This window comes from Echinops telfairi, unplaced genomic scaffold, assembly GCF_000313985.2.
Source record: "Echinops telfairi isolate 266 unplaced genomic scaffold, ASM31398v2 ScPeMD7_7473;HRSCAF=8511, whole genome shotgun sequence".
NCBI classification, from domain to species: Eukaryota; Metazoa; Chordata; class Mammalia; order Afrosoricida; family Tenrecidae; genus Echinops; species Echinops telfairi.
The window spans coordinates 9,965,322-9,979,207 of NW_022111377.1; the positions used below are offsets into that span (position 1 = coordinate 9,965,322).

The window sequence follows — 13,886 nt, forward strand, 5'->3', positions numbered from 1 at the left end:
TGGAAAAAACAATAATTTATAAATTATCAAGGGTTCATGAGGGAGGGAGGTAAAAAATGAGGAGCTGATACCAAGGGCTCAAGTAGAAAGAAAATATTTTGAAAATGATGATGGTAAGAAATGTACGAAAGTGCTTGACACAATGGACGAATGTAGGGATTATGAAAAGAGTTGCACCTCCAATAAAATGATTTATTAAAAAGAAACAACAACTACAATGGACTTTATTCATCATTGATAAGCAGCAATGAAGTTCTGATATATGCTAACATAGATGAAACCGAAAAACATTAACATTATGCTGAATAACGTTAATTAGAAAGAAAAGGTCAGATATTGTATGCTCTGGCTTTTATAAAAATTTTAAAACAGCAGAGCATATACGCAAACATTTATTAGTGATTATCTAGGACGGAGGCAAGGGAGAAGTTATTGCTCTGAGGGTGCTGAAAAATACTTGGAAAAACAGTACTGACTGTGGTACAATATGATTAATGGAACTAGTGCAATTGAATTGTATAGTTAGAAACAGTTAAGATGGCAAATATTTTGTTTGTATGTTTTACCCCATAAAATTATTTTAAAAATAATAATATCAGGGGAAGAAATCATTAAGCAAGCCCATAAGAAATCACGTAACAAACATTTCAAATAATGAAACTCAGATTCACAGATTATTACACTCAGCTGAAAACCAAAATGTTACTGCTTCAATTCACCTGTCACTCTGTGGGAGAAAGATGTGGCAGTCTGTTTGTATAAAGTTTAAACTCACTGCCATCGAGTTGATTCTGACTCACAGTGCCCAGGCAGGACAGCGGAGAACGACTCCTTTAGTTCTGAGAGGACCGCCTCTAGAAAATCTGCAGGCAGTTCCGCTATCTTATAAAGCCGTGATGAGACAGCAATGACCGACGGCCGTGGGTTTGCTATTCTGTTTTGGTTTATTTACCATGACCTCTAAAGAGCCTGGCTATAATTGCCCAGTGTGAGACGACAGACACTGAAAACTTCAGAAGCTAAATAACTTACCCAAAGTCACAAACTATGGATCTAATCCATTTGGCTGATTTCAAAATCTACTCCCTTAATTTTAGCGTGCCTTGAAAATTGCAAAGGACTATCCTATTAGCAGGCAATCAATTAATAAGCAATGGAGAACCATTAAACAGATGAATAATAACCAACTATATTCCTATCACATGCTAATCATAAAAGGGATAAACATAGGAATATACTCACTCATTCCTGAGCATTCTCTGTCACCATCCCATACATTAGAAACAGCGTGTCCCGTCAAAAGGAGATTAATTAAACTTTGGCTATTGATAAAAATTTCAAAGTAGTTAAAATATGAATATAGTTATTTTTTCAAATTAAATGATTCTTAAATATAGTAAGGCATAAATAAAAGATTTTTAAATATTATGTTTCTTAAGAAAAGGGGTTAGGAAAAATCTTTTATTTTTCATTTATACATATTTTTTCAACTAAACACAGCCTTTCTGAATGTATCATTAAATGTATCAAAATATAACATCTATACATTCAGATAATTTTTAACATTTTAATCAAAGGTATTATTTCTAAATGAATAAAAAATTCCCACAAATGATAATTAAATTGATCATTTACTTTTTATATCAAGTGTCTTTAAAAGTAAATGTATAATTATTAATAATCTATATTTGATGGAAGATATGTGAAATTTAATCTCTGAAGTCAAAAGGTCTAGAAAAAAGGACTCCTATATTATAATAGGTTAACTAATGCTGCTTTCATTGATTTTTGTAGAAATGACTATAAAAAGGTGTGGAGAGAAGAAAACAGACCCCTCCAAAACAAACAAACAATAAAGCATTTAAAAGTTGATAAGAATTTTCTTATATGTGAAAAATGAGTAAATTCACTTATTAAAAAATTTCATAATTAGAACATAAAGCAGAATGTTAAAATACTTGCCATACTGCCCACTGTCATCTCAAAACAAAATATTTGCCATAATAAATACAACTCATATATAAATCTGAAGTGGAAATCAACATTTCATAAAGTGCAAAGAAAGTGATATGTAAAGCATTCCAGTGTTCAAATCCAAAGTCTTTATTCTGTCTGCCCTAGTGACCGGCAAAATCATTATAGTCGTCATGTTTTATTGTAGATCAAGAATCTAAAGGAAAAAGATCATGTAAGTGGATAATAGATTTTTATTTTAGTTCATTACCTGCCATGTCCATATACAGGATCTATCAAAGGTTCACTTGTGTCTTCAATTTCATTTTTTATGTTTTCAATACCCTGAAAGAAACCACAAATTTATCGACTCATTTTAAAAACTAAAATAGAAATTATGGTAGTTTAAAAATAGCACTTTGTGTTATAAAAATTAAAAAAACATTTGAAAGAAATATTTTAATTTTGTTGAGAATATATACAGCAAAACATACATCAATTCAACCATTCTGAGGTGCACAATTCTTTAGGTTGTATATGTGTAACCTTTCTGACTCTACTTTTCTGAGTTGCTCCTTCCTCAGTGACTTAAACACACTGTCCCCTAAATTCTGATCTCATCTTTTGAATTGTTGTTCTCAGTTTGTTCCCATAGCATAGTTCTTAAAAGAGCATAATGCTCAAGGCAGAAATTATGTACTAGTTAATTTCAGTTATTCTTTGGTTGTAAGAAGACTTCAGGGAATATTTTTAGTTAAAATGTTTAAGATTACTTCAGGCAATTGTTTCAGAAGTTTTTGTAGCCTCCTTAGTTCCAGAAAGTCTGAAGTCTATTAGAATTTTAAATTCTGTTATGCATTTTCTCCTTTTTGATCAAGATTCCTCTATAGAATCTCTGATCAAAATGTTTAGCAAGGGTAGCCTATTTAAGTAAATTTCCCCCTATGTTTGAAATAAGGTACAATTGACATGGTAAGACTTTTTCCCATACTTTTTATAAGTAACACTAATTTGACTGATGGGCAATACTGGTTACAGAGGTATATAAAGAAAAATGTTTAAGTTTCAGGGAGAAGGGGAAATTATTTAATCCAAAAGTCAATATTCACCTTACTTTAGAATACATTAAATCTAACAAGGGCTTTTAAAAGTTCATGGAAAGAGTCCAGTATCTTTTAACTCAAAATTTCCATGAACGTTTTGAAGCCACCTTATATACACAGCTAAGACCTCTAATATATTTACAGATCACTTAAAAACTTCTTTGTACTAAATACATACACAAGTACAGGCAGTCCTGGGGCTGGGAAAGAGGTGTGTTCCTAAGTCTATCTTTGTAGGTAAATTGGCACAGTCACATAGCTTATTCAACCTTACTTTAGGCTGTGTGTTGGGCTGCAATCGCGAGGTCAGCAGTGAGAAATCACCAGCAGCTCTGCAGGAGAAAGACTGGGCTTTTCAAGCCTGTAAACAGTTAGTTTCGGAAACCCACAGGGGGTCGCTACAGCATTGACTGGATGGCAGTGAGTTGGGGTTTTTGTTTGTTAGTTTGGTTAAGAAAAGGAGATTTAGTGGCACTCTCGCTAAGCATTGGACTGCTAACTTTAAGATAAAGGGGTACAATCGCCAGTCACTTTGTGGGAGAAATATTTACAGGGACGGAAATCTTACATAGGCCACTATGACTCAGAACAGACTGGTTGGCAGTGTGTTTCTTTTGTTTGTTTTTTAAACTACTGCAAGTAAAGACTCGAAGCTTTTTCAAAGATGTAAAAGGTACACATTTGTGGTAGTTACATAATCTGGTGTCAATTTGGGACTTGATAGGATTCAGAGTGAAGGGGTGGAGTCTAGTCTGTCAATTGGATTATAGCCAATGAGGCCTCTGTGTGGGCATGGCCTCTCCTGAGAATTCTGGGAAATCCTGTATTCTTTTGTGGGGGGCGGGAGATACTTCCCTCTCTCTGCTCACTTCCTGTGAGACATCCCTGAGCAGAAGCCACATGGACCATCTGGGAACTGGAGGAGCCACATGGAGACCCCTGCCAGAGCTGAGTTGCTTCTACCGCAACTGACTTCCCACCCACTGGCCTGTGATCTTCCTGCATTCGACGTCATTGCATGTGTTTTGTAATTCTGAAGAGGATTTTATCGATTGGTATCATACATATGGGCTACTATTGCACTTATGGACTTGGACTGGAGTGGGCTGGGATGTTTTCTCAATATTCAATTGCTCTTGTATATAAACCTCTTATACACATGAGTGTCTGTGAATTTGTTTCTCTAGTCTACCCAGACTAACAGAACATTCAACAAGTGAAAGTGATTGTGATAATTTTTGAGCAGGGGTTAGTTTAATTTCATCAACCCTAAAATGACAAAGATAAAACATCATTCATTTTCCTAATCACCTAACTGTAATTATTTGGCTCTATCAGATTACAGGCGGTTTTTAAGTGGTAAGACGATGATTAATCACTAATCAAAACCCAGACTGTCTTAAATATTGTAGGGGGATATAAAGTAGTAGGAAATCTAGTACTTGGTTTCCTAGTAAACGTTATAAATCATGCTATGATAAAGTTAAAGAATACGAACAGGTGACACAATCATTTGGGGGTTAGAGAATATCATTTCAAAGACCTGTGCAAGGAAGAGTAACTACAAGGCTGTATAGGACAAGGCAGACGGAAGTAGTATTAAAGGTTCTGAACATAAAACAAAAACCAAGAGAATAAGCAAGAAGAGCTCTTTAAGAAATGAGACACCCACAGTAGCTCCATCACTCCTAGTCACTACATCTAACCCATTAGTTTTAGGTCTTTCCCTTCAGAGTTTCCAAATATACACCCTTTCTTTTCCACTTCCATAGCTACTGTCAGTGCTTAGACTTGGAGAGATGCTTTTCCAGTTTTCCTGATTCTAGTTTTACATTCCACAAAACTCTCTTCAGTACAACACTTATCTCAAACTCCTCTGATTCAAAATTTAATTGCCTGAAAGATGAAATCTAAAATACTTTTGGCATAATATACAAAGGCCTTCATATTTAAGCCTTCTTCACATAAGATTCCGTGCTCATTTTAACCTTCCACAATTGCCCCTCTGGTGTTTATATTACAAAATGCAGAATGATTTTTAATTCCACAAACCTGTTACTCTTGCAATCCATTATGCCCTTATACTCTCTATTCTTGCTTTTTAAATAACTTCGTAAAGCTTCCCCACTTAGAAAACTTTTACTTAGCTATCAAATCTCAGCCTTAATAATCCCTACTATAGGAAATCTTTTCTTGCTTCCACCCAGTAAACTTATGCAAACCTTTTCTCATGTTCCCATCATGCCTTGTCCATGTAAAAACAAAACAATACTACAACACAAGTATTTATTAGCATGCCAACTTTTCAAAAGCACTGACTAGGAAGCATTAAAAAATTTTATATAGGATATTACGAACACAACCCCTAGCATGGAATTGGTGCTCAATAAATATCTGTCAAATAAAGAGGTAAGATTTCACACATGGTAAATCTAGTGGATACTCAACGGGGGATATGAAACTGACATTTGAGGGGGAAAGGTAGGGCTAGAAATGTACATACTGAGGTTAGGCACATATAAGTACGTTAGAAAAATAACCATTATAAAACAAATAGACAAAAATAAGAACATGGACTTGACACTTCTGAAATCTAAAAATTTAGAGGGATAGAAGAACAGGAGATAAGAGGTAAAGAAGGAAAAGATGCTATCAAAGAAAACAAAAAAAGTAGTCATGACATTATAGAACAAGAAATAGCAGACTAAGTCAAGGAAGAGGCTAAGGGTCGGTACAGTTCTCAGGAATTAAATAATCAAGGGCTCTCTCACTCACTACCCTGGAGTCCATGCTGACTCATCGTGAGCCTTTTGTGGTTTCTGAGACTGTAACTGTTTAGGAGAGTAGAAAGCCATCTTTCTTCTGCAGAGTGGCTGGTTTCAAACTTTGTATCGCAGCCCAACATGTAACCACTCTACCAGCAGGGCTCCTAGTCATGTCAGACATTGCTAAGATCAAAAAGAAATAAAATAAAACTCAGAAGACCTGACTACCTTTCATCATTAAAACATTACTAATAACTTCTTTTATTCATAAAAACCAGGGTTTTAAATGTTAAGATTGAAGATGGTTAAGTAACAAGTGAGTTGTAACATGAGTAGCTGACTCCTGTGTTTCAGTGTAAGAAACATTTATTATGAGATGTAAAATTAGCATCAACAATAAAATTACTTGTCTCATGCAAAAAGTACTAAACTCGAAAATTAAGAAGCATCTTTTTAAACAAACCTTTGTCAGTAATACAGAATATAGGAAAAGCAATACTCCAAATTTATTTCCCCACATTGAATACTGGTCCATGACAGCATCTTTTAATTCTGATAAATTTCTGAACGATCTTTTGCTGGAGGGTAAAAATAAGTAAATATTAGTTTCATAATAAGATTTGACCACATTTATAAAGAGGGAAATTTTAAGGTCTCTTACACATTTAAATGTATACAAATGAGACTTTTTATTTCAATTTCTTAATATAAGTTGCATTAAGAATGAATGCTGGTAACTGTTGCTGTAACTAACTTACCATTAATATAGACTGCCCACCTGGCACAGGATCTTGTCACCTTTTATGTAAAACTGTTGGTATCGACATTCTTCTTATATAGAGAATAGAGTAATTCTCTTCAAGAAGTGTTTAAGAATAGAGAAAATGACTTTTTTTAAGATTAGAATGTATTTAACAAATAATCTAAATGAGAAAGATAGGGTGCATATTTCTTTTAGAAGAAACTAAACACCAAATCCAAAGTAATTCCATTCTATCAACATGTCTCTCCTTACCTTTTGTTTTGTTGTAAAATATATATTTGCTCTAACGAAATATAGGCCTTTTTAATGAAAAATACAGAAAATGTATTTTGACAAATATAATAATTCTAGTATTTATCCCAGTAGAATTCTATATGTTAATCCCTGACGAGAAATTTTAAACTAAAATGATACTTTTTTACATTGTACTTATAAAAAATATTTTGTTTAAAAAAGTATATTTGGATAGTTGATTTAGAACTCTGAACAATTTAAGTACAAATACACAAATTATTCTTTTAATTTAAAATCTAATTAATCTTTAAATAGTGGGTTTTGAATTTATGTCTCAGCAGTGCAGTATTATACAATTCTAAGTACCATTCCACAGTATGAGAAAACTTAAAATGGCAATGTGTCCACAAGGTAAGTATTTTAAATGTTCCAATGTTACTTACTGAATTAATGCATGAAATCGCTCAAAGCCAAGCTCTTCGACAGCCAAGGCAGCTATACATAAAAGACACTTTTCAGCACTACACATGGCAAATAAATGACACAAGATACACACAGCAGGCTGTAAATACTTTCAAGCAATCAAAATTTGTCCCTATTTCTTCACTCCCTTAAAATTCTCAGATTTTAAAAAATTTGACTATAATATGAATTTATATTCAACATCTTAGTTACTATAATTATAACTAAAATGGATATAAGACTGTGAATGTGGAAGGGCCAAAAATAATAAACACCTCTTTCAAATTCAGGTATACTAGGCTAGAATTGTCAATCATAGTGCTTCACATATGACTGTAATGTGTCCAAGACCCCCTCCCCGCAAAACAGACCCACTGTCACTGTTTTAATTCTGGCTGAAAGCAATCCTATATGACAGAGTAGAACTGCCCTTCTGAGTTTCCGAGGCTGTAATTCTGTACGGGAGCAGAAAGCCTCATCTTCCTACCATAGTGCAAGGCCACTGCTAAATTTTAACTGCTGATTCAGTTAGCACCCCAGTGTATACTACCACGCCACAGGGCTCCTTGTTATATGTCCTATGCTTTGAATTAACCTTTCAGTTTACAGATCAATATAAAACCACCAGAATTAATCCTCCTCCACTATATTATTACATCTTCAGGTTTGATAATTATTTAGCAAATTTATATAACAAGGCATAGCATTTTGAAGGTACACAGGTTCAACACCGCTTAAGTTTGTTTCCTCATTTGTTCATATAACTATTGCAAAGTTATCATTAACTTATTTAGATGGCCATTATTAATATGATACTACAAATATATTTTAAAATAAAGGAAAGCATCTTACTTAAAGGCAATGATGATTGAGTAATTTAATCTAAATGACAAGAAATTTTCTACAGATCTTACCTCATTTAATTCTACCATTCTCATTTTACAGAACAAGAACTCCAGATACAGAAAAGTATACTCTCAAGAGTCCATAGCAATATACAGCAGAGGTGAGATCTGAACTCAGATAGTCTTGGCTCTAGTCTTTAAAAATATCACACACAAATCAAAATTCCTACTCTAATTTACCAAAATGAACAACTTCATGTCTATTTTGTAGAGTAAATCTTAGTGCTTTCAAATATAAACAAATTCACACTAGATGAGAAGAGCGTATTAATTAAAAGTTCATTTTAGAATTTACAAATTAAATTTATTATTTAAAATGCCACATTATGCTTTTTCAAAACTTGGTTTTAATTTTCATGTGTTTCAAACTACTTTTAAAAGTCTTCAGAAGCTCAAATATATGAATATAAGCAATACTTTTTATTACATAGGAAACAAACTGAATTTGAACCTGAGTATTCACTACGCAAACAAGAGTGCACTACCAACAAGCCGTAGGTATACACACCACAGAAGCCAATGAAATTAATGATCAAACAGAATGTAGTATCTACAAAAAGGGAACACTTCCCATTTAAGATTCTGGGACAAAATAAAAATTCCATCTAATCTTTTCCAAATTGCACTAACTGTTCTCCTGCGCTTGATTATCCCAATAATTTTACTGGGGTACACACTATGAAAGTAAACATAGAATAGAAACTTGGAGAAAAGAGGCAGGCAAATATAAAAGCTTAGCAGGCAGAGATGGTGAAAAAATACAAAACACAGGGGAAAAACCATGGGGATAAAGGAAAGAACAGACAGAATAGATTGTTATATGGAGTAAACATTTTAATATAAGTTGTTTGTCAGAATCTACAGTCAACTCTCACCTTTTCAATTAACTTTTCAAGTTTATACAATATTAAATATGAATATATATGTACTTGCTTTAAGTATACTCTCTACTATACTCTAAAGATAATTTAATAATTCCTTTCTCAAAATGTTAATATCTTAAATTAAACTATTAACCATGTTTACATGCAATGTAGTAAAACGTAGAAAATATTCTTAAGCTAATCTTGATATTTACCACAATCATCCTTATGAATGTCTTCCACAACTATCATTTTCAACTCTTAAATATGTTAAATTCTTTTTGAAAGGCTATGTTTGAAAGGTTAAAAGAAAACTTGATCCAATTATTTAAGTTTTAAAAATTATTCCTTGCAAGTGTACTACAACTAGAGCTTGGCAAGTGGAAAGCATTTTCACTACAAAGATGATGCAAAAAAAGCACTGACATTTCACAGAGACACTTTAGGAGGGAAATAATGCCTACTAGAAAAATCCTACATGGATATCAAGATGTAATGACACGCAAACAACATTTACACGTTTAGAAATCAGGTATTTTATCTTTGAAAACTATTTCCCTAAAGACTATAGTTAATGGAATAACTTATCACTGGAATAAATCACTTATTCTATGTAAACACTACCAATTCATAAAATCTACCAGTTAGAAAATTCTTGAAAAGGAAAAATCAGAGAGTAATGTTTTTAATTGTGAACTAGCAGAAGTCTTCCCTCACTTGTTCAGGCTGAGAGATTTTAGGACAGGGATTTACAGACTCAAGATCACATATGCATTATGAGTACAATAAATGCAACGCAAGCAGCAGTTGTTTCATCTAATGACAAAAATCTGCAAAGTATAAAAATAAACTTAAGGGTAACCCATAATTAAAATCACCCTAAGTAAGCTATATATAGTGATGTCCACAAATTTCAGAAGGAAACCAAAAACTTTAGTCAAAGTAGGTACTGAAGGAAATAGACAAAAGCTACCGGTTGTTAGGAAATTTTATGTTAAAAAAAAAAAATTTCCCCCAGACACCAAGAAAACTATTATAACATCTGAAATTAAAGTATACAGAAATTTATTGTTTAAACTATTTGAATGTGAATTCTAAAACTCAAAAGACTGTCATCAAGCAGAAGTTAACTGCAATTTATGTGAAAATTGGAGGGTTTTTTCCCATTTAAAAAAAAATGAAAGTTCTAATTAACAAATTAAACTCCCTGTAGTTTAAGGGAAATGGAACTGAAAAACACTGAAGTTCATGAATTAGACTTAGGTTTTAAACAGACAGACACACAGACAGAGAATGAGAGAAATATGAAAATTAAATAATTTTTTTCTTAAAAATTTTTAAGTTTTACTCAATGGTAGGTGACTTTGAGTCAGGATATTAAAAATGTATCTTACAAGAAGATTCCACTTGGCAACTAGGCTCAGCAGGACTCCCAGAAATACTAGCAGTTTCTTCCGTTGTCTTTCCTCTTAACCATGAAACCAAGCAAAATGATCCGGCGTTGTCACAAGCACTTTCTAATATGTCACACAAGGTATGACAAAGGAGGTCCTTCCGTTCTTCTTCTACAAAGAACCAAAGAACAAGTTACAAGGGTTTTCTTTCAGAAAGGAAGAAAAAAAATCCCATCATGAAAAAAATGTCATAAATGTGTTGATTTAATGCTGGGAACATACGCATTTTAAGGAAAAGGAAAACCCAAAAACAACAGATTTTAAATTGTTTTACGGTAACAACATGCTTGCGGGTTAAAAATATCACCACTATTAGTTACAACATTCCTATCGATTAGAAAAAGAACACTGGAAAATGCAAAATTAAATATTAGAGCATATACCTTGGAATAATTTGATAGTGATGGTCCTTTCCATTAAACTGCAAATGAAGCACTTAAGGCAGGTGTTCTTTAATGCAAACTAGGTACAATGCAGACCTGCTTGGCCTATTTCCACCCTGCCCCACAGGAATAAGGATCATTGGTTGACACGCTGTTGGCAAATACAATACCACAATTCACTACAGGAGCAGAGAGGCCACAGAGGTTATGCGGCATAACATAGAAGCTACTGAAGCTGTGATAAAATTTATGGCAAATAGCACAAATGCTCAGAATATTTTTCTCAACTTTAGCCTTTGTGCTAAGTATTTTTCAAGGAATATAGCTCAGATTACCCTTCAGAAGCAGTCTAACTTTCTGAACTTTTAAATAAATGGTATAATATACGTGCACTTGTAAGCAAAATTTTATTCTACAAGGAACTCTCTCTCCCAGTACATGCAGATCTTTTTAAAGACAGAAACTGTACCATCCACTTTATAACTTCCACAGCATGTGGAATCTTTGAAATGTGTTATGAAATATTTCTGTGCAAGAAATATTACAACTTATTTTAAAAATCATTTTAAAAATAGTATCTCCGGCTGAGGTTGGCTGTGTAGTCATGTCTGGGAACGAGCTGCTCCAAGTAGAGACATGGAGCAGGCACATCGCCCTCAAGGATTGGCACACAGGAATGAGGTCTAACAGGAGTGGTGGTTCCATGGGGATATGGGAAGGGTGGGGTGGGGTGGGGGGCACGTGTGCAGGGAGCAGAGGGGTTGGGGAACAGGGAGCTGATAGCACAGATGACTGCATAACCTCACTCGATGAGATAAAGAAACAGAATTGTATGTAAATGGATATATTGGATCATGTATGATATGGCAAAACACACACACACACATCTATTACAGAGGTGAGGAAAAAAGGGTTCTTAGGGGGTAGGGTTAGGCAGGGAAAGATATAAAGGGGATATCAAGGAGTTCAAGAAGAAAAAAAATGTTTTGAAACTGATTGTGGTAGCAATTATACAATACTGCTTGATGTGATTGACCTATGGAATATTATAGTATCTGTAAGAGCTCCCAATAAAATGATTAAAAAATTTTTTAAGCATCTCATTAAAAATAATATATTGTCTCTTATGTATAACATTTTAGTATTCCTACTAAACTTATTTGGCCTCCTTAGTTATTTGGTGGCAAAAAAATATGGCAGTGATACTTAATTTTTAAATTCATAATCATTAATAGAATCTATGGGATTGGTTTGGAATGCAAGCTACTATGTCCTCATATTTAGTCCTGTAGTGGTAATACAGCCTGCCTTCTTTAAGATGTCAGAGTGAGGTTACATGAAACTATGTAAGTGACGGAAAGATCTTTGTAAACTTTCCAGTGGGAAGCAGATGTTCATTATCACCAGTCCTTATGCCGTGCCATACATCTGACTTAATTATATTGAGGGGTCATGACAGCTTCATTCGCAATTTAACTCAGATATATTTGAAGTAACGATCCCATTGTGTAAGGCATTATACTAAATGATGCGGGAATATAAAGGTAATTCTCGGTTGTTGCGTGAAGCTAAGACAAAAAAAAAGACCACAATAACAGTGTGTTATAATAAACCAAAATAGCTGTTGTTTAAGAGTTGATCCAAAGTCATATCAGCCCTGTAGGGCAGAAGACCGAGTTACCCCATAAATTTTCCCAAGCTCAAATCTTCACAAAGCAAACATCTCTCATGCAGAGTGATTGGTGGGTTCTCCCCACCCACCCAGCAGGTGGACATGTTAACCACAGTACCACCAGGCTCCTTTATCACAGCTCGGCAAACCGCATTATGTGTCAGGGTGAGGCCAAAAGTTCCTTCTTCTTTTCTTCAATTACATCTCTTATTTAAGAAAACCAAATTTAGAAATATCCACTTTAACGTTTGAGGTCAATATTGATGAAATTTGTAAAACATTCTACAAACCATACCACTTATAGGTTACTTTTTAAGATGGATATTGTAATTAAGCTAATGACAATGGAAGATGCATAGAAATCTAAGGGAAGGGGTAAAAGGGTTTTAAAGGGAACTATCCTACCTGGGCAATCTCTCCAAGACGACTTCTCAGAAGAAAACAGGAGCTTCTTCAAAAGAAATGCCTTTGTACAATTAAAGCAATCATTATTAGAAAGCATTACTAGAAAGCATTTATACATTAATTTAAAAGGGGGGAAAACTAGTTTGTCCCTCCTCCCTGATATTTTGAATTACTGTTACAATTCTAAATGCTTTCCCTTCACACTCAACAGAATTCTGCAGTTATTCAGAATATACTAATAGAAACTTGATTCTAGATCCATAAAATGTTGCTTCTTCTACAATATATATTTTCTCACAAATACAAGAATTAATTTAAGAATAACAGACACATACTGGTCATTGCAGAAGCCCACTGTATTCACAAAGTAAATGCCCATAGAACTGGAGCACACACACACACATTTCCCTCCAATTCCCTGCAAGAAAAGAAATCAAAATAGAAAGTGGCTTGGTTCTATTTGCTCAGATCTGTGACACAAGATTACCTATGAAAGTCATTTCTTTATTAACCGAAGCTCCAAACATCCTGATTTAACTTAAAGAAGCTATCAGGATTCAAAAGAGAAACAATTGTGTTTTTTGTCCTTTTCTTAAATGTGTCAACAATGCCACATTGGGGATTCAACTTCTTTACTAACTAGAAATAATAGCACAAACCTCAAGGGGTAGAAGTGATGATTACATGAAGCAATACCGGAGTAGGTACCCCCCCAAAACAAAACAAAACAAAACAAAACAAACAAACCAGAGTTGCACTAGGCAGAGCAGAGCTTTAGCAGTATGCATTTTTCACACTAGGCATCAAGCAACTCCCTCTGAGTTGGTGCACCTGTGGTGTCACGGCAGAAGGCTTTCTCTGGTCACAGTGAAAAGCAGTTTCCCTGGAACCTGCTTTTGGTGATGGCCGATTTAAAAGAACAGC

The 13,886-nt window shown here is 34.1% G+C and overlaps 1 protein-coding gene across 4 annotated transcripts in view; it reads right to left on the reverse strand.

The window, feature by feature from the left end:
- Window positions 1–13,886, reverse strand: part of MINDY3 (MINDY lysine 48 deubiquitinase 3) — a 100,980-nt gene that overhangs the window by 71,164 nt on the left and 15,930 nt on the right. For 2 of the 4 annotated variants that reach the window (XM_045285574.1, XM_004712615.3), the window contains exons 3-8: window positions 12,963–13,023; window positions 10,443–10,613; window positions 7,262–7,313; window positions 6,285–6,399; window positions 2,225–2,298; window positions 1,243–1,322 (exon numbers count right to left, since the gene is read on the reverse strand). In XM_045285574.1, coding sequence (XP_045141509.1) covers window positions 1,243–1,322; window positions 2,225–2,298; window positions 6,285–6,399; window positions 7,262–7,313; window positions 10,443–10,613; window positions 12,963–13,023 — 553 coding nt within the window. Of the gene's footprint in view, window positions 1–1,242; window positions 1,323–2,224; window positions 2,299–6,284; window positions 6,400–7,261; window positions 7,314–10,442; window positions 10,614–10,885; window positions 10,982–12,962; window positions 13,024–13,886 lie in introns of those variants that run through there. The other 2 variants (XM_045285575.1, XM_045285576.1) reach the window with 2 other exon arrangements.